The sequence below is a fragment of the Chionomys nivalis genome, chromosome 3 (genome assembly GCF_950005125.1).
Source record: "Chionomys nivalis chromosome 3, mChiNiv1.1, whole genome shotgun sequence".
In the NCBI taxonomy this organism is placed as follows: domain Eukaryota; kingdom Metazoa; phylum Chordata; class Mammalia; order Rodentia; family Cricetidae; genus Chionomys; species Chionomys nivalis.
In genome coordinates this window covers 59112469-59130276 of record NC_080088.1, presented here as the reverse complement: position 1 = coordinate 59130276, position 17808 = coordinate 59112469, and the positions used below count along the sequence as shown (strand labels likewise).

At 47.8% G+C, this 17808-nt stretch overlaps 1 protein-coding gene across 1 annotated transcript in view; it reads right to left on the bottom strand.

Moving 5' to 3' along the window:
- Positions 1–17808, bottom strand: part of Pdia5 (protein disulfide isomerase family A member 5) — a 93159-nt gene that overhangs the window by 38335 nt on the left and 37016 nt on the right. The window contains exons 6-8 of the mRNA XM_057765191.1: positions 16402–16494; positions 14586–14646; positions 10083–10150 (exon numbers count right to left, since the gene is read on the bottom strand). Coding sequence (XP_057621174.1) covers positions 10083–10150; positions 14586–14646; positions 16402–16494 — 222 coding nt within the window. The remainder of the gene's footprint in view (positions 1–10082; positions 10151–14585; positions 14647–16401; positions 16495–17808) is intronic.

The window sequence follows — 17808 nt, the reverse complement described above, 5'->3', positions numbered from 1 at the left end:
TGGGGAAGAGACAGAAATCTTTAATAAATAAATAAATTAATAAATAAAAAAAAAGATTTTAAACCCAAACCGGGTGCTCTGTGACCTCTGGGTCCTTCTTTCCCATATGCCCCGATGGTCCTGATGTGTAGTCTGTGTCGTCAGCCCCTTCAGCCCAGAAGCACCTTTCCAATTGTTTTAAATACCTAGCACAGTGCCTGGCAAACCACAGACACGTAACACGTGCTTGCTAAGCCAACAGGGTTTCCCCCATCCCATTTTAGGATGTTGTGGAGAATATGGGGGAATAAGCCTGAAACAGAACAGACTAGGAGTCCTGGAACCCCTACAAGACACGCTGCTCAGTCCCCAGGGTGAGTCAGTCTGCTCCAGTAACATCTGTCTACCTGGAGGTTCCTTTCTCCGGGCTAATTGATCTCCCTCACGTCAGTGCGCACTGGCCACAAGATGAATCACACACACCCTCTTCTCTCATCACATCCCTTCTCTGCACTCAATCTTACCATCCTGCTGAATACAGGAGCAAATCCAATCTGTACTCAGCCCATATGGTCTCTGTCTTTCTTACAAATCTCTTAATTGTACACCTGCTAGGGCCTAGAGTTTTTTTTTTTTTCTGCTTTCTTTTCTTTTCATTTTTTTTTTTAAGCAAGGAAAGAGACAGTCTAAGACTTCTGCACAGGAAGGAAACTGGCATGTCTGCTTCTCAGACACGTTGGTGTGTATCATCTTCCGCTTCCTCCTCCTCCCCCACTGCTTCCACCAGTAGAGTATGCACTCTGAGCTCCAGACACCTGGACTGCCGTCCGACTCCCCACCTAGCAAATGCATTCCCTTTGACAACTACCCCTCTTGTCCCTCAGTTTCCTCATCTGCAGCAACTCGTGTGCTTTGATGTTTAAGTGATAACACAAATAATATCTGCTTAAACTCAAGATAACTTGGGTATTCTTGTTAATACCACAAGGTTGATAATCTGCTCACATTTCTAAAGCATGTGTTGTCTTTGCTTCTGGTCCCTCACTTTGGGCATTCTGGTTCCCCTGCTGAAGATGCTTAGCCTATTCCCTACCATGTGGCAACCACTAAAGACTCATTCATCTATTTAAGCAAAATCCAAAAACTCTCATCTCCAGAATAGCCTTTTCAAAACACCTATCCTTGGGTGTGCTTATTCTGTAGCACTTCTGGGCCATTTGGGGGACGATGACCGGTTATGAGAAGTATAATGTGTGTGTGTGAGTGTGCGGGCGTGTGTGTACGTTTTAAGACAGGGTTTTGCTATGTAGCTCTGGCTGTCCTGCAACTTCGTCCTGCAACCAGACTGGCCTTGCACTCAAAGATTCTCCTGCCTCTGACGCCCCAGGCTTGGGATTAAAGGTGTGTGCTCCTACATCCAGCGAGATATGTATTTTTTTTTTTTTTTGAGCAACTAGTAGAAATGGATGCCCAACAGGCACTTCTTCACATTTAACCCTTGCAGTAATGGTCATGGATGCTGCACAGTGGGGAGAGTTCATAAGCTGCTGCTCCAAACAGGGTCAGACTGCCAAGACATTCAGGAAGGAAAATGAAACAAGGTCTACAACAGGAAGAGCATGCATCCCCCCATGCACCCCAAAATGAAGAGTGTGTCTACTCCAGCTGGACTATGGAATACATAGAATTGGAAGAGAGAAGGCTACAAGCAAGTTAGCCAAAGTCACTTTGGAAAAGAGTTTAGTTGTCAATGCATTTGGGGCTCCATTCAGGTATGGTAGAAAACTACTGAGGTCAAAGAAAATATTACTATCCAGCAGCGTTTCTTTGAAACACAGTCACTCCCTAGTATCCACTGGAACTGGGGAAAACACCAGGGTACTGAAATCCTGGGATTCTCATCTCTTCTATGAAATGGGGTAGTATTTGCATATACTCTACAGAAACTCTCTCACATGCTCCAAATCACCTCACGTTATCCCCAAACAGAAGACAATGTAGACGCTAAATAGTTGTGATAGTTATGACTGAAGGGATAAACTCAGTCTGCACATGTTCAATACAGAACAGCTCCCTCTAAATATCTTAGATTCACTGTTGGCTGAATTCACAGATTCAGAGCTCTGGAAAACACAAGGTGTGTGCGCAGGATAGGGCAGGTTGTCAAGGGAGAGTTGTAGGTCAGGGAACAAGTGAGTAGTCTCCAACAAATACCTATGTGGCCAAGCAGAACATGATCCAGAATTGTGGATATAAACAAGGTGGTGAATGTATACAAGATGGGAATGTAGACAAGATGGCAGATGTAGACAAGATGGAAGATGTAGACAAGATGGTGGATGCAGACAAGATGGGGGATGCAGACAAGATGGCGGATGCAGACAACATGGGGGATGTAGCACAAGGGGGTAAATGTGAAAAGAGGTGTTTGTCAAGATGCAGAACACATTATTGACGATCCAGGCAGCTCATTTAAGGGGCTTGAAGGAAGGATTTACTGAAGTAAGTCCACAGGTGGAGGGAATAGTCCACCACATGGCAGGAAGCTGTTTTTAAACACTGCATTAATAATAAGGGCGCGGGGGGGGGGGGGATCCTGACTGTTAAGTGTAAGCTATCAGATATGTGGTACTGGAGCTTAGGAAATAAGCTTGGGCAAAAGCAGGGGCACAGAGTGATGGAGGAGTTACTTTCATTTAATAAAGAAACTGCCTTGACCCATTTATAGGCCAGCCCTTAGGTGGGTGGAGTAAACAGACAGAATGCTGGGAGAAAGAAGCCGAGTCAGGGAGTCGCCATGATTCTCCCACTCCAGACAGACGCAGGTTAAGATCTTTCCTGGTAAGCCAGCTCATGGTGCTACACAGAATATTAGAAATGGGTTAGATCAATATGTAAGAGCTAGCCAATAAGAGGCTGGAGCTAATGGGCCAGGCAGTGATTAAAAGAATACAGTTTCCGTGTAATTATTTCGGGGCATAAGCTAGCCATGCGGGCGGCTGGGTGCCAGGGACGCAGCCCCGCTCCTCCTATTACAACAGAGTGGCACCCAACGTGCTAATGAACTCCACGTAAAACCTGAGAGGGCTTAAAAAGGAGAGAGAGAGAATTTAAGACAGCTTTTTGCTGTTTGTGGGTTGCGTGCGGCAAAGAAATTGTCCTGACTCAGCAACAGGAAAAAACTGGCTGTTTTAAAATGCCGGCTTTCTGGGCTGTGCCGCCATCACAATCTTTGTCTGGCTCCTGCGGGAGACAGAGTCTTTGAATGGAGCATTTGGAGTAAAGAGCTACGGCTTGCTTGATGGCAATAGGGACTGCTGTGTGCCTGGAACTGTGTGTGGCTCAGGGGCACCAAATGGTTCTGATGCAGGAGCAGCTCAGCTCCACCATGAGGAACTCTGCTGGTCTCAGGCAGGAACTACCGTAATTACCATAATAACAGCGCAGTTAAGGTTTAGACTGGGCAGGACACAGGCAGTATCATAATACCTCTAAATGATGCAACTTAAGTTTTTGAGAATTGCTTAACATTTTAAGAAATGCTCCTGGATAGTAAAAAAATTACAGATTCACAATAGAACTGATTCAGACACTGTTGGATGAATGTCTTAACAAAAAGGGTAAAATCTTTAAAGAGACAGAGTAAAAGAAATAAAGAAAAATAAGCCACGTAAAAATGGAAAATTCACAGAGAGTCTGGATTCTTTCTATTATTGTGTTTTCTTTAAAATTTTTGACTGTAAAGGAGCTAAGTGCAGAGAGACATTTCATTATATGGGCTGCCAAGCTAAACCAGAATGGATACAAGGGTATTATGATTTCAGAATATGGGTCTAAGGATATGATGCTTTGGAGAGGGTCTTCTTTTGTTTTCACAGAGGATGCGACCCTGTGGATTTCGTCTATCCCAATATGGTATGATAGACCACGCCCTCCTGAAAGGTTGCTGTGAACACCTTCAGAAAATTACTTCACTCAACTGCCAACTGAGATGACCCTGGCACACAGGTTACACCATAAAAGATCTGAATAACAGCGCCCCCATTCAGCAGGAAGCAGTTTGGAGAAAAAAACTGCGCCCATGTTCCCAAATATTGTTTATAAATGTTCTTTTACATTTAAAGGAGGATATGATATAGATATGAATAATTTGCATTGGTGTGGATTTTAAGGTCAATTTTGTTATATGTATATGCATATTTCTAATCTTGATTAAGGTATTGTGATTGTATAGTTCATTTAAAAATGTAATGTATATAGGTTGTTAATGGATAATCATCAATAATTGTCAAGCTTTTAGTCATGTTAGTTAGATTTTCTAGATGTGCATAGATATATTTCAGCTAGATAGGCATTCTTCATATCTTTCAAAGACTGCAGAATATGGCATTTAATGTTTTAATAATTTAGGGCTTTTCATGACAATGAGACACGTCTGCTTCTGGCAACACCAGCTACTTCAAGAGGAAGATGGGCATTGAAGAGGCTCCTTATGGAGTTTGATAGCCATTTGGGCAAGAAACTGCTCTTGCCTGGACTGTTGCATAAACTGGACACAGAGAACCCACAGAAAGAGGACTGCTGAACTTGCCTAAAGGTGAGACGGTCTTTTGGGGTTCCTGACTCATGAGTCTGTGAGACATTCTGCAAGACACAGCAAAAAGTGACTGAACTGTCTTTGGAATTTCCTGCTTGATGAAAATGTCTGCTGGATACTATGGGCCTGTAGGCTGAAGATGGATGCCACAACGGTACAGAGGAACTTTGAGTGACTGTCCAGGCAGCGAAATGTCTCTGTCATTTCTAGAGTTTTGGATTTCTGTTTACTTAGGTAATATTATATCCTTCTGGAGTCTTTGATGGAGTTGAAGAATGGATAGATAGTTATAGTTTTCCTTAGTTATGATAAGAGATAAAATAGATATAAATATTGTAACTGTAATTCTTGCTTGATAACCATTTTGTTATATGTAATTTTACTATGTTAAAGTTAAAGCCTTTCTTTTTTGTTTAAACAAAAAAAGGGGAAATGATGGAGGAGTTACTTTCATTTAATAAAGAAACTGCCTTGGCCCATTTATAGGCCAGCCCTTAGGTGGGTGGAGTAAACAGACAGAATGCTGGGAGAAAGAAGCCGAGTCAGGGAGTCGCCATGATTCTCCCACTCCAGACAGACGCAGGTTAAGATCTTTCCTGGTAAGCCAGCTCATGGTGCTACACAGAATATTAGAAATGGGTTAGATCAATATGTAAGAGCTAGCCAATAAGAGGCTGGAGCTAATGGGCCAGGCAGTGATTAAAAGAATACAGTTTCCGTGTAATTATTTCGGGGCATAAGCTAGCCATGCGGGCGGCTGGGTGCCGGGGACGCAGCCCCGCTCCTCCTATTACAACAACAGAGATCATGAAAGGGTGGACTATGGCAAGACAAAGAAAGCACAATGCCAGGCATGTTCCGCACTACAGAGAGAACGCAGGCTTTGGAGGCACCTTCCCCTAGTGAACCTGATGAAGGGGCACAGAGGTAGGTAGTCAGGAGGTGGAGGGCATTACACCTACAAAGTGCACCATCGCCTACACATTTGTGCCTCTCAACCCAGAGGGCCACCATCATCATCCCCATTTCATAGCTAGAGCAATGGAGGATCCAAGGCTCAGCACCTCGCTGCTCAAGAACTCCCGGCTGGGCAGTGAGTGAGCGCCAGCACCAAGCCTGACCTTTACAAGTCTATAAAGGTCATCAGGACCTTTTACCAGGATCATCACATTTCCATTTTACATCCACTCTGTCCAATCGTGGCCAAGGCTAACGAGAGACTGACGATGCTCCAAGGCCCAGTGTGGATGGGGCTAAGGCCAGGAAGGTCAGCACATGGAGGCACAGCTCATTTTAATGCTTCTGATCCAGGGAGCAGCTTGGCTGCGGATGAGGATGCCAATTAGCTAGCGGCAAGGAGGACAGATGCCCATAACTCACCACTGGCCAATGTCAGTGCCAAGGGGGCAGATTTGAGTTTGGAAAATGGCAAAGGCCACATATCCCTGGCCTGGCCTGACTTCCTGTATGACATCATCAGGTCAGACACCTCCCACGCTCTGGAGCAGAAGACAACTTCTGACCCTTGCACAGGCACAGCCAGACCAAAAAAAAAAAAAAAAAGGCCTTAAAGATGAAGAGGAGGCTGGCTGCTCGCTGTTCTAGGCAAGCTGGGTTTTAGCAGAGGGGAGGGCAAGCTTCTGATGCCTGGGAAAAGAGTCCACGTCAACCCTGCTGTGCTCTGTGTATAAAGGCAGAAAGCAATCAACACCTCTGGGTTGTCCAACCCTTCCGTCCTGTCCGTGGTTTCTGGGAAGGTACCAGTGCACACAGAACATTACAAAAGCTGCTTTCCTAAGAAACTAAAGTGGAAATGGAATGAAGCAAACCTCAAGCCAAGAAAAATGTGAGTTACAGATACAGATGCCCTGGGTGGAGGTAACTCACACTTGGCTTCACTGTGCTGTTTAATTCAAGGGCAAGCTTCCTGGCTTTTCTATAATGTCACTGGTGGAACCAGAAAGGGCAACTTTTAGATCTCTAGATTAGGCCCAGAAAGGAAGAGCAGGTTCTCTGAACACAAGTATGCTTCAGAGCCAACTTCATGAAACATCCCCAGATAAGCCCTTGGTCAAGGACAAAGTCCCTGTCCTACAAGCCTCCTCCTCACTGTATTTCTGAGCTCAATAACTAATACTCTGGATTTCTATAGGAGGGGGGAATGTCATTCTAACCCAGAAGTGATACACTCCAAGTTCTCCATCTGTCAACACAGACCGGGTACCTTCTACACCCGTGCTGAAGAAACATACTTGACTTACATGCAGCTGCTGCTTCCAGGAAGGCCACAGATCATGAGTGCATGAAATTGTAAAGTGACAAGACACAAAAGCAAAGGTGGGTGGCCCTGTGTGCGGGCACAGACAAGTCCTGTGGCAGGGTGGCAGGACTCTTGGGAACACTGAGGTGGACAGTGTGGCAACAGCGGAGAATGGTCCAGAAAGCGCATATGGCTGGGGCTGGCTGGGGTCATTTCTATTCTGATTTGAGGCTTGAGTTATTTGACAGTTCTATAGAGTTTGGAAGTCGAGCTGAGTAGTTTCGAAGTGTACACGGGCACAGGCAAGGAGAACGTGGAGGGTAATTAAGTCTTTTCTTCAGGCTAAATAATCTTAAAATATGGTATCTTTTGAGGCCCCAAAAATGAGCAGTGAAATGTCCCCAGAGTGATGTATATGTACCTTAAGGCCAAACGTCTTCAGGCAAACTACTAAAAATTCACTGGTGAGAAGCAGGCAGGACCCTGGTGTTGCCCGAGAATGAGGTCAGCAGAGAAAACACTGGTTCCTGTAAGCCAACCTTGCAGTGGGCTATTCCCCCGTCTATACGATAGCGCTTGTGTTGACTTTGAACTAATCCCCACTTAATTTGATCCACAAAGATTGTGATGCTGTTTCAAGGCTTCAGATCTCCCATAATGGGACGTGGGCCAGACTCAGTGAGATGGCTCCTGTGATACAGCCTTCTGTGAGTGGTGTATGGATTTTTCCACGCTCCTAAAATCAGCAGATGCTTTTCTGTTGCCACAAAAATGCTTCTGCTACTTATGGGTAAGTGCAGAAATGGACAAACATACCAGAGATGCAGTCAAAGCAGGAACTCAACAAGACATCTGCTCACCCACATTCACAGCCTCTTTCGTAACAGCCAAGAGCTAGAAGCAACTCAAATGTCCAGAGAGATAAACAGAGAAGTGGCAGGGGTGTGTGTGTGTACATGTGTGCATATTATGCAGCTTTAAAAGTAAAAAAACATTGTGTCACATGTTATAACATGAGTGGGCATAGAGGACAACATGCTAAGCAAAATAAGCCAGTTACAAATCACAAATACTGTATGATCCCACTTTAATGAGGGATCTAACCTCAAAATCATGGAAAGGCATAGACCAAGGCTAGGAGCAGGGAGCAAAGCAGAAATTCACAGTGAGCTAGCTGACCTGCAGATCTGTTTTGCAACAATGTAAACATACTCAGATCTGTAGGTTTATATGTAGCTGAGGTGGTGGGCATAACAAATGTGCTCCTGACTCAGCCTAAGGAACCGACAGATCTATGGCAAAGAAGAGGGCTCTAAACGGGGCAGAGAGCAGGCAGGCTGCAGGCAGCCCTCCAAGGTGGACCTCAGCCCAGCAGAGGGCAGGCAGGAGGCAGGTAGCCCTCCGAGGTAGACTTCAGCCCAGCACCTCCTCTCTGAGTGTCTGCCTCAGTATGTTGCTGTACCATGCTGCTTGTTCTGGCATCTCTAAATAACTGTTTCCCCAGATGCAGAGATCCACAAGTAACTGATGTAGGAAGTCCTACTGTATATATGTTGCTTTTATTGGTTAATGAATAAAGAATCTGCATTGGCCTGTGATAGGGCAGAGTAGAGCAAGGCTGGGGATGGGGAACTAAACTGAATGCTGGGAGAAAGAAGGTGGAGTCAAGAGATGCCATGGAGCCACCAGAGGAGAAAGACATAAGTTGCCAGTTGGAACCTTGCCGGTAGGCCACAAACCTTGTGGTAAAATATAAAATAATAGAAATGGGTTAATTTAAGAGATAAGAATGAACTAGAAATATGCATAAGCTAATAGACTAAGCAGTGTTGTAATTAGTAGTTTCTGTGTGATTATTTCGGTTCTGGGCAGCTGGGAACAAACAAACAGCCTCCATACAACAAGTAACCACTAGGCTGAGCTCCCAGAGTCTAGTCGAAGAGAGTAAGCAAAGGGGTCAAGACCATGATGGGGAAATCCACGGGAACTAGCTCACCAATTCCGGACTGACAGCTGCAGAACCTGCATAGGACCAAACTAGACCCCCTGAATGTAGGAGACAGTGGGTGGATTGGGTAGTTTATGGGGCCACGGGCAGTACATCCAGAATCTATCCCTACTACATGAACTGGCTTTTTGGAGTCTGTTTCCTATGGAGAGATACCTTGCTCAGCCTAGACACAGGGGGAGGGCCTCAACATAGGAGGTCACACCCTCTCTGAGGAGCAGATGGGGGATGGGGTGGTGGGAGCTGGATGAGATCAGGGAAGAACTGGGATTGATACATAAAATAATAAAATAAAAATGCTTCCCTGATGGTTTCTCTTCATCGTGTTCCCTAAAAGTAGGCTTTCTGGAACCCACTGGCCTCCTCTCTACCTCCCTACATGTTTTTCCTTTCTCCTTTTAGGGGATTATTTACAGTCTTGGTTCTGTAGCTCTCCTGTCTGGGCCTGCTTGCTTCTTCCTGCTCTGCTTCCCTCCCCACCCCAAAGAGCCCAAAGAGGTGGGGCAAGCCTGATTTCGGGGAGCCTGTTCTGAGTTTCCAGTGTACCCCTAGTACCACCAACCCCTTTCCCTCCCAGCAACTGCTAATCCACTTTGGAACCTGTGGTGGTCTAAATAGGAGGGGTGTCATTACTAGTAAGTGTGGCCTTTTGCAGTAGGTGCAGCCTTGTTGGGGTAAGTGTGGCCTTGTGGGAGGAAGATTGTCACTGTGGGGGCGGGCTTTGAGGTCATACATGCTCAAGCACATACGTGGCACACAGCCTTCTGCTGCCTGCTGTTCAAGACGTAGAACTCTCAGCTCCTTCTGCAGCATCATGACTGCCTACGTGCCTCTACACTTCTCGCTATGATGATAATGGACTAAACTTCTAAACTGTAAACCAGCATCAATTAAATGTTTTCCTTTTTTAATAGTTGCAATGGTGTTTCTTCACAGAAATAGAAACCCTAGCTAAGACAGAACCCAATACCCAAAACACTAGACTTCAGATGTGCTGCCCTGGCTCCCTGGCCCTGGTTTGCTGTCTCCTCACGGTGTTATCACTGGCCTTTGACAGGTGTCAATCATTCCTTCCCTGCAAATGCTGCAGTTAGTTTTCCCCTTCAGAGAACAGGTCTCATCTCAGAAGTAACCTGGGCAGTGGGGACTGGCAGCGTCACAGTACAGAACCTACCCTCCCCAGCCCATCCCGGCCAAGTCGGAACCACTAGTCCTGTGGGCCCCCAGGCTGTACTTACAAAGTGGCCTCGCACTTGGGTGGCAGCCTTCTGGAAATGTGGCATGATCCTCTTGCACATGCTGCACCCTGTTAGAGGCAGAAGAACCACACCTAGTTAGAGTGATGACAGGGCCTGTGCTCCCCTCCCAACCCCCATACCAGGCCAGCAGCCACCCACAAACATCTACACCATCCCCTCACACATCAGAAAGCTCAGGGCTGACTCAGGCCCTGTGGAACCCAAAATACAGGAAGCAAAGGCCTGGCTGCCAAAGAATTTACAGGCACATTAGTTCCTCCATGGATGGGATAAGCGAAGGTGCCAAAAAGACAGCAAAGTCCACAGTGTTCCAGCGTGGCTGGCCTGCTCCATAGCAACATGGGGAGGCAGGACAGATGTCGAGAGCAGCCTCCGACATGCACAGCTAAAGGCTGCCCTCCTTACCCAGTCAGGGATGGCAAATGAAAGAGTCAAATGCCACTAGGAAGGAAAATTTGTGACTATGAGTACAATGACTTTGGGGATATTTGTGCCTCTTCTCTCTCCCATTTACAAGCATAATTAAGCAATAAACTGGAGGCAGTCGGCATGAAAGGTGCTGGCTCTCGCAGGTGGGAAGCGCACTGGGCCAGGACTGAGGAGTTCGGTGCTACTCTTTACTCTGCCCGCTGATGGCCTTGGCCAGATTAACTCCTTTCTGGGCTGTCTCTCCTTCTGGCAAAAGGAGGAAAACAGACCCCCAGCCTTCCCAGCCCTGCGCAGGAGCCAGTGGCTCTGCCCTCTCAGGTTTCTGTGGTCTGAACAGTCATGCTCCTCTCCTGGGGTGGTAATGCCCCCCATACCAGCGTTGGTATACTTGTGGCAAACATCCATTATTACTTTAGAGCAAGCCTGACATAAACCTGCTCCTTCATCTACACCTAATCAGAAGAGGCCATATTTCTGCGCTGACCCCACTGGGCACGCGGTCCAGCTCGCTCAGTCACGAGGAATTGTAACATGCCAAGCTGTTACCATTTCTGACAGCTTCTCTGCTGCAAAGAAAGCCTTGAGAGGCGTATCTGAGGGTCAAAGGATCCAGGGCTGCCTGGAACTACATGTCAGCTGGGTTCTCATCTCAAAGAGCAAGCCATACTTCAATCAGTGGCAAGCCGACACACTCACACCCTGAAAGGCTGTGAGCAAAGAATCCAGGCGGGAGGGGCTTCTCACCTTCCAAAGGCAGAAAGAGGCATGGCGTATGTGAGTGTGTGTCTGTGTGTGTGTGTCTGTCTGTCTTCTTCCTGGTAACAAGTCTACTAGGAGAGACAGATGCAGGAAACTGTGACACAGACCATCACCAATGCCCTACAGCCTTCTCCCCAACATTCCTGCCTGACGGATGCACACCTCTACCACACGCTACCAACCCTGAGCTGGTGAAGGGTGCAGCACCTGTCCTGGAAAGTCAAGTGGCTCTCTTTTGCTGGCTGGCCATCCTGGCCTGGGCACTAGCAGTACCAGAAGAGCTGGGAAGATGACACTGTCCTCATTGTGGGAACTCCCCGAGGAGACAGAAACAGGGCAGCGCTCTTGGGGAAATATACAAGCCAAGACCATGGCAGGGAAAGCAGCAGACTGCAGAGCAGAGACACTACGTTCCAGGGACTACGGTCCCCATCTGCATCTGTCTGCCTTTGACCCTTGAGGAATAGGGGATGCTGGGCAGGTGAACATCAGTGTCCTTGAGGGTTATGGGACTCTGGCTATGTGACAGTGTCTCCGTCTGTGAAGACAGTGCCTGCCCCATGGATTCTGTGCAGAGATATCCAAGACAGCGGGAGTCACTGGATGCCCGGGATGCATCTCAGCTCAACACAGGGTATGAGTCAGCTCCTCATCCACAGTGGGAGAAGTATTTTCACAGGAGGAAGGGGATGCCACACCATTCCAGGAGGAAAGGAAAGAGGACATAAGTGTTTCTCTTGCACATCACTGCCTTTCTCAGCCAGGAAGTGTGCTTGCCCACCAGCCCAGCCGTCCCTCAGGAGCAACCGTCCCCGTCCGCTCAGGTGCCTGCAGCAAATGCACTCCCCAGCCATCCCAGGGGCAGGGGCCAACAGTTCTACATAGAGAAGGTCCTGGGGGAGTGAGAAAGGACAGGAAACCCCAGACTAACCCCATTTCCAACCTAACTACAAAACAGAGCTGGTGCCACACTTCCCATGTAAGCTCCTCTTTGGGGGATTCAACTGCGAGGTAGGAAAGAGGTAAGATTAATTATCACTCTAGCAGCCCCAAAGCCCGAGCAGACAGTCTTTTTATTTTCTCATTAATTCAGTGAACAAACATTTACTAAGAGAGCAGCAGGGCCTGGGGACGCAGATGCCTCGTCACAGCTAAGGCTCCCACTGTCTCTGGGTTTATTCATCTACAAGCAATCATAGGATCAGAGTCCTGACAGATTGTCGGGGTAGGGGATGGCTGTGAATCCCAGGAGTGGGGCCACAGCAGCTGGGTTGGTCAAGGCATACTAAAAGCCTGAGTTTCTTTCACTAAACACACACATGCACACATAACAAAAAGACCCAGAGTCTCTGGGACTTTGGCCACTGTCCAATCGGACCCTCCACGGGAAGATGAACTTAGTGAGTCAGTTTTCTTCCTCCCTTCCCACGACTAATATGATCTGTGACACCTTTGAGGCTCCCCCACTCCTCCAGCCTCGGCTTTCTATTAACAAAAGACAGTTCTCTGCAGCCATGAGCAGCACAGGCCTGCTGCCAGGAAGCCTGGGAGTGGGTGGGGCAGACGGCACCAACATCAGGCTGCAAGTGCTAGCGGATGCGCTTTTAACATGACTGATGGCGGTCCAGGGAACCTTGGGTGGCTAGGCTAGTAACCTGGCCCTGCCTCCAGAATGCACCGCCTAACCACACACACACACACACACACACACACACACACACACACACACAGTTCTACAGCTTCATTTCACCAGTGTGCTGACTCCTGGAGGTGGAGACAAATCAAAGGAGACCCGCTCCTCCAGGTGCTAAGGAGGGTGACTTCTGGACCGACCTGCAGCCGGATGACTAGCGAGGTCCTCAGCAAAGGGAAAAACCTGCTGCGACCAACTCATGAGCATTACCAGAGTGAGCCACGGTGAAACTTCAGACATGGGGCAACTGAGCTCCTCCTGCCGTCACCAACACCTCTGAAGGCAAGGAGGCTGGGCAAGAACTGTTGTCATGAACAAACTACAGGCTCAGTCAGGCAAAGCCACCAGAACCCCAAAGGGACATGTGGCCCAAGGTGTACACCAACACACAGGGAACAGGGGAAGGGCCTCTAGGCAAGAAGCTTCCAGAAACGTGAAGTAAGACAGGCTTTCAAGAGTCAACAGAAGCCTGGTGCCACAGACTGTGCCAGTCACCCCCACCATGCATACTCCTGGGCACAACCTCCTCCTACAGCTGACAAACTCCTCCGGTTTCTAGAAGGGTATGTGTAGTCCGAGGGTCAGAGTTCAGAGCCTTAACAGGTTCCAACTGTGCTGAGTTGGGACTATGAGACTGCAGGAATGGTTAGAACAATTGTATCTCTGCTATTAGTACTCAATTGCTGTCCAGCAGCCATAGATACTCTGTATCAATGTACATAGCAGAGTTCCAATAAAACTTTATTACAAAAACAGTGAGCCACGGGGCCACAGTTTGCTGATCCATATCAGAGGCTTATGAAGCAGCAGGCACAGCAAACGGTTTTCCAATAAAACAGAATACTGTAATCATCTGGTACAAGACATAGCACGTGGTGAGGGTAAGTATGGTTTTGTGACACAGAAGCAGTCTATTTACATGTAATTTACATAGAGTTACAGTGCAGGGAGGTGATATGAAATCTTTTCAAGTCTGTGAAATACAGTTAAAAGGTGGCGAAGCCTGTTCTCTGAAAAGTGTGGAAACTGAGCCCAGAGAGGTGGAGTACTTGGCCAAGCTCATCTAGCTCACTGGGAGCCAGCTGGCATCAGATCTGGGTCTTCCCACTGCCACCTCAACTGTCCTTCTGCCATTTCCCACAGCCTCGGGCTTCATACAGCTATGGAGCCCAAATCCCCAGGTCCCACTTCGCCTCACCCTGGTCCCCTAGTCCTGCCAGCTGACACCAACAGTGTTGAGGGAGCTGGGGTGGCGGAGGCAGACGGGCTCGGGGTAGTGAGGAGTGGCAAATCCAGGGGCTGGTGGGAAGCAGCAGAGTTACAGCAAGCACACAAGTGGGGGGCATGCCCTGCAAACTCCAGGGTCATAGGCAGGAGAATACACAGCTAACTAGACGAGACACCCTGGAGCGTCCAGGATGGAGAGGGCAGGAGCCTGCCAATTTGACTGGAGAGAGAGAGGAAGAGGACAGCAGGAAGATGGGAGCCAGTCAGAATGGCCAGGGGGAAGGAAGGAAGGTAGAGAGATGGGGGCCCAGGCAGCCCTGGCTTCCTAATACCAGCAGTTTGAATGGACTTTGGCCCAAGGAGCATTCACTTACAGGGAGCATAAAACATCATGAGGAGTGGCTTCTCTTCTTTCTTCAGGAGCCGTCTGAAGTCCTGAGGCATAAAGAGAAAACCCCAGAAGGTCACACACAAGGAGACATCATGGGAGTTTTTGGCCACCTTTGCCCCAGAACGCAGTGATAGGAGGTATGGCAGTGAACGTTTCAGAATTCACATGAGACTCAGTCATAGCCCAACAGGAACTGGAAGAACCTTGGACTGCCCATTTCTAGACAACTCTGCCATCAGAGAGGATGAAACACAGGGTCTGAGGGGACAAACGGTTCTCCCAAGTCAGTGGGCGAGGTGACGAAGCCGGAGTCAGCTACTAACTTTCAGTTCTACCTATAAAACCCAAAGACATCAAGGAGCCATTTTTCTACAAGACTACCAAAAAGACCAGCCCTCCACATGATTTTACGAGTGACTGTCTCAGTGAAGATAACAGTTTTCATCACTGTTCTTTGTGACCCCAGGGATCTGCTGACTGAAGTACTGGATGAAGAGCCTACATCAGCTAATCTCTTCTCTGGCTTCAGGTCTACCACCACCATGGGTCCACAGACCCACAGTGCCCCGGGGGACAATCCAGGGCATCATAAACAGATCATCTGTATTTGTGAAACAGATCACTGCCTGGCACATTATTAGGTAATATAAAATGACCCGTTAAATAACCGTGGCCAATAGAAAAAGGAAAACGGGCGTCACAAAGCTCGGACGACTGGTCCAAGAGGGAGCCAACAGAGGAGGAGAGAAGTGAGCCGGCTGAGGGCTGCAGAGAAGCCCCGCCACAGAGCATATTTTGATTACAGTAAGTTCCTCCAACCAGCTTTCTCAGAAGAGGCCTTTTTTTTTTTTTTTTTATAATAAGGAAAATAAGAGGAAATTTCAAAAGGCAGCTTTCTGACAGCAACATGGCACGGAGTAATAAATGATGGCAGGCCCTGCATGATGGGATACAACTGCAGCATTGAAGAGCGGGGTGGAATAGTTAATGTCACACTAAGATGAGCATGTTAAACTGGGGGGGCGGGGGGGCAGTTATAGAACAGCATCTAAATGCAATGACGTGCTTCTGAGTAAAAATATTTATATATGCATTACCTTAAAAGCCTGGAAGCCTCCACAAATATCAGTAGTGGGCCATCTCTCAATGAAGAGAGGGGGTGATTTGTGGTTTTCTTTTATGCATAAGCTACACTTTCTAAATATTCAACAGGGAATGTGTATTACTTAGACTTTTTTCAGATAGATAAAACAAGATTGTAATTTTTGTGGGAATCTAAAACACTCTGTTAAAAAAAAACTTGAAAAAAGCTAACCCTTATTTACATTCACAATTGTAATCGGATGTTTACCTCAAAAACAACCAAAGAGGGAGGCTTTAAGAAACTGCGGTATTAGGGATATATAGCTCAGAGGGAGGAAGTCTGCTCGGCACCCACACACTGGGCTTGAGTCTCAACACTGGGAGTGAAAATCATGGCGTTTGAGAGTGGTTAGATGCTGAGTCTGCAAGCCGGGGAACCAAAGGCATAAAGAGCAGCTTTCAGAGGTGAATGAAGATGAAGTGAGTTCAGTATTGGAGCACAGTAATGAGATGCAGTCAGCACCAGGTAGATGGCTGTGGCGCCTCTGGGGAGTTCTGGTCACTAGCTCTTGGTATCATGCAAGTACATGAGCGATCCCTCCTTCAGAGTTTCATCTAAGTTTTAAGTATTTTCTGAGGAAGGGTTTGATCCTAACAACCTTCCCACAGACATTTGGCCCTAACTGGGGATAACAGAAGCAGAGGGAACAGATTACCTTTTCACTGTCAATGTGGACAACATCTTTGGCTTCAGGATCTTCTTCCCACAGCGGGGGACCCTTGGGGTCCTTCAGAAAGGCCACTATGGACTGAGGGGAGAAAAAGGAAAAGAAACCAGGACTTTGGTCAGGAAATGGGGGAGGTGGCCGACCCAGAGACCTACTCTGCTATCTGTCTAAATATCCAGGCACGCCAAGTGCCAGTCTTGGGACTGCAGGTGGCACTGGCTAGAAGGGGGAAATATTTCTTGTCCATGGACATCACCACTAAGTGACCAAAATTTATTCCCAGCATGTTTCCCAGGCCTTTTCAATCACATGGCACCACTGGTCAGCTGATGTGGACATGCATCTCTACCTTGTACCTTGAGACAATAAGCAGGCTTCTTCAGCCAGAGACACTGCAGGGCTTCAACTACAAATCTTCCCCCAGGAAGCCTTTCTGCTCAACTGAACAAAGGCCTCCAGGCTGCTGCGGAACACTTCCTTCCACATCCCTAAGCCCCTCTCCTGTCAACTTCTATGCATGTAACCACAGCACTCATCACCTGCTGGGGAGTTCACGTTCTACACTGCTGACAGAGCCTTGGAGCCTGGCGTGTAGTCAGTGGGGCCAGGGCTGGGAAACACCAAGCCAGACTGCCCATACCAGGGGCCTGGTACAGGCTGGGGGCACTTCTTTCCCTGAACCCTCTGGATCAGGGCACCGAGGCTGGGCTTTTTGGGTGAAGGGTTGGCTCCAATCGGAGAAGGATAATGTCCAGTTGCTCTCCATCCTACGCCACCCATAACACTTCATTGGTGTAGACAGAAATGACACCTCAGTCTGGGGAGATGTTCAAGGTGGGTGAGAACCAGGAAAGGTGCCTCGGCCTCCTCCCAGTCCACTCGCGGCTGAGGGGGACAGCCATCCTGGGTTAACACACAAGGATCTTCAGAGTCCCTATTTGATAAAGCAAGATTGCTTATTTTGGAAAGCTGGACTCATTAATTAAGAACACTGGCTGTTCTTCCTGAGGACTCAGGTTTGATTTCCAGCAACCACATGATGACCCTCTATAACTCCAGTTCCAGGGAATCCAGCACCTTTCTCTGACCTCCACAGGCACTACCTGCATGGGGTGCACACATAGGAAGACATGCAAGCAAAATACTCATACACATTTTAAAAAAAGATTTCTTATTTCAGTCAATTTTATCAAGTGTCAGCGAGCAAATGCCAAGCTGAGGGCTGGGGGAAGGGTGAGAGTAAGGACAGAAAGAAGGAAGGCTGGGGGGCGGGGGGAACAGCGCTTAATGAGGGCATGCCATAGCGAGGACCTTAGTGAGTCTATTGTTTCTGGAACTTCCTATGTGGGAGGGGCTACTACTGGACAATGAGCCACGCTTTTAGAAGGTCTCTTT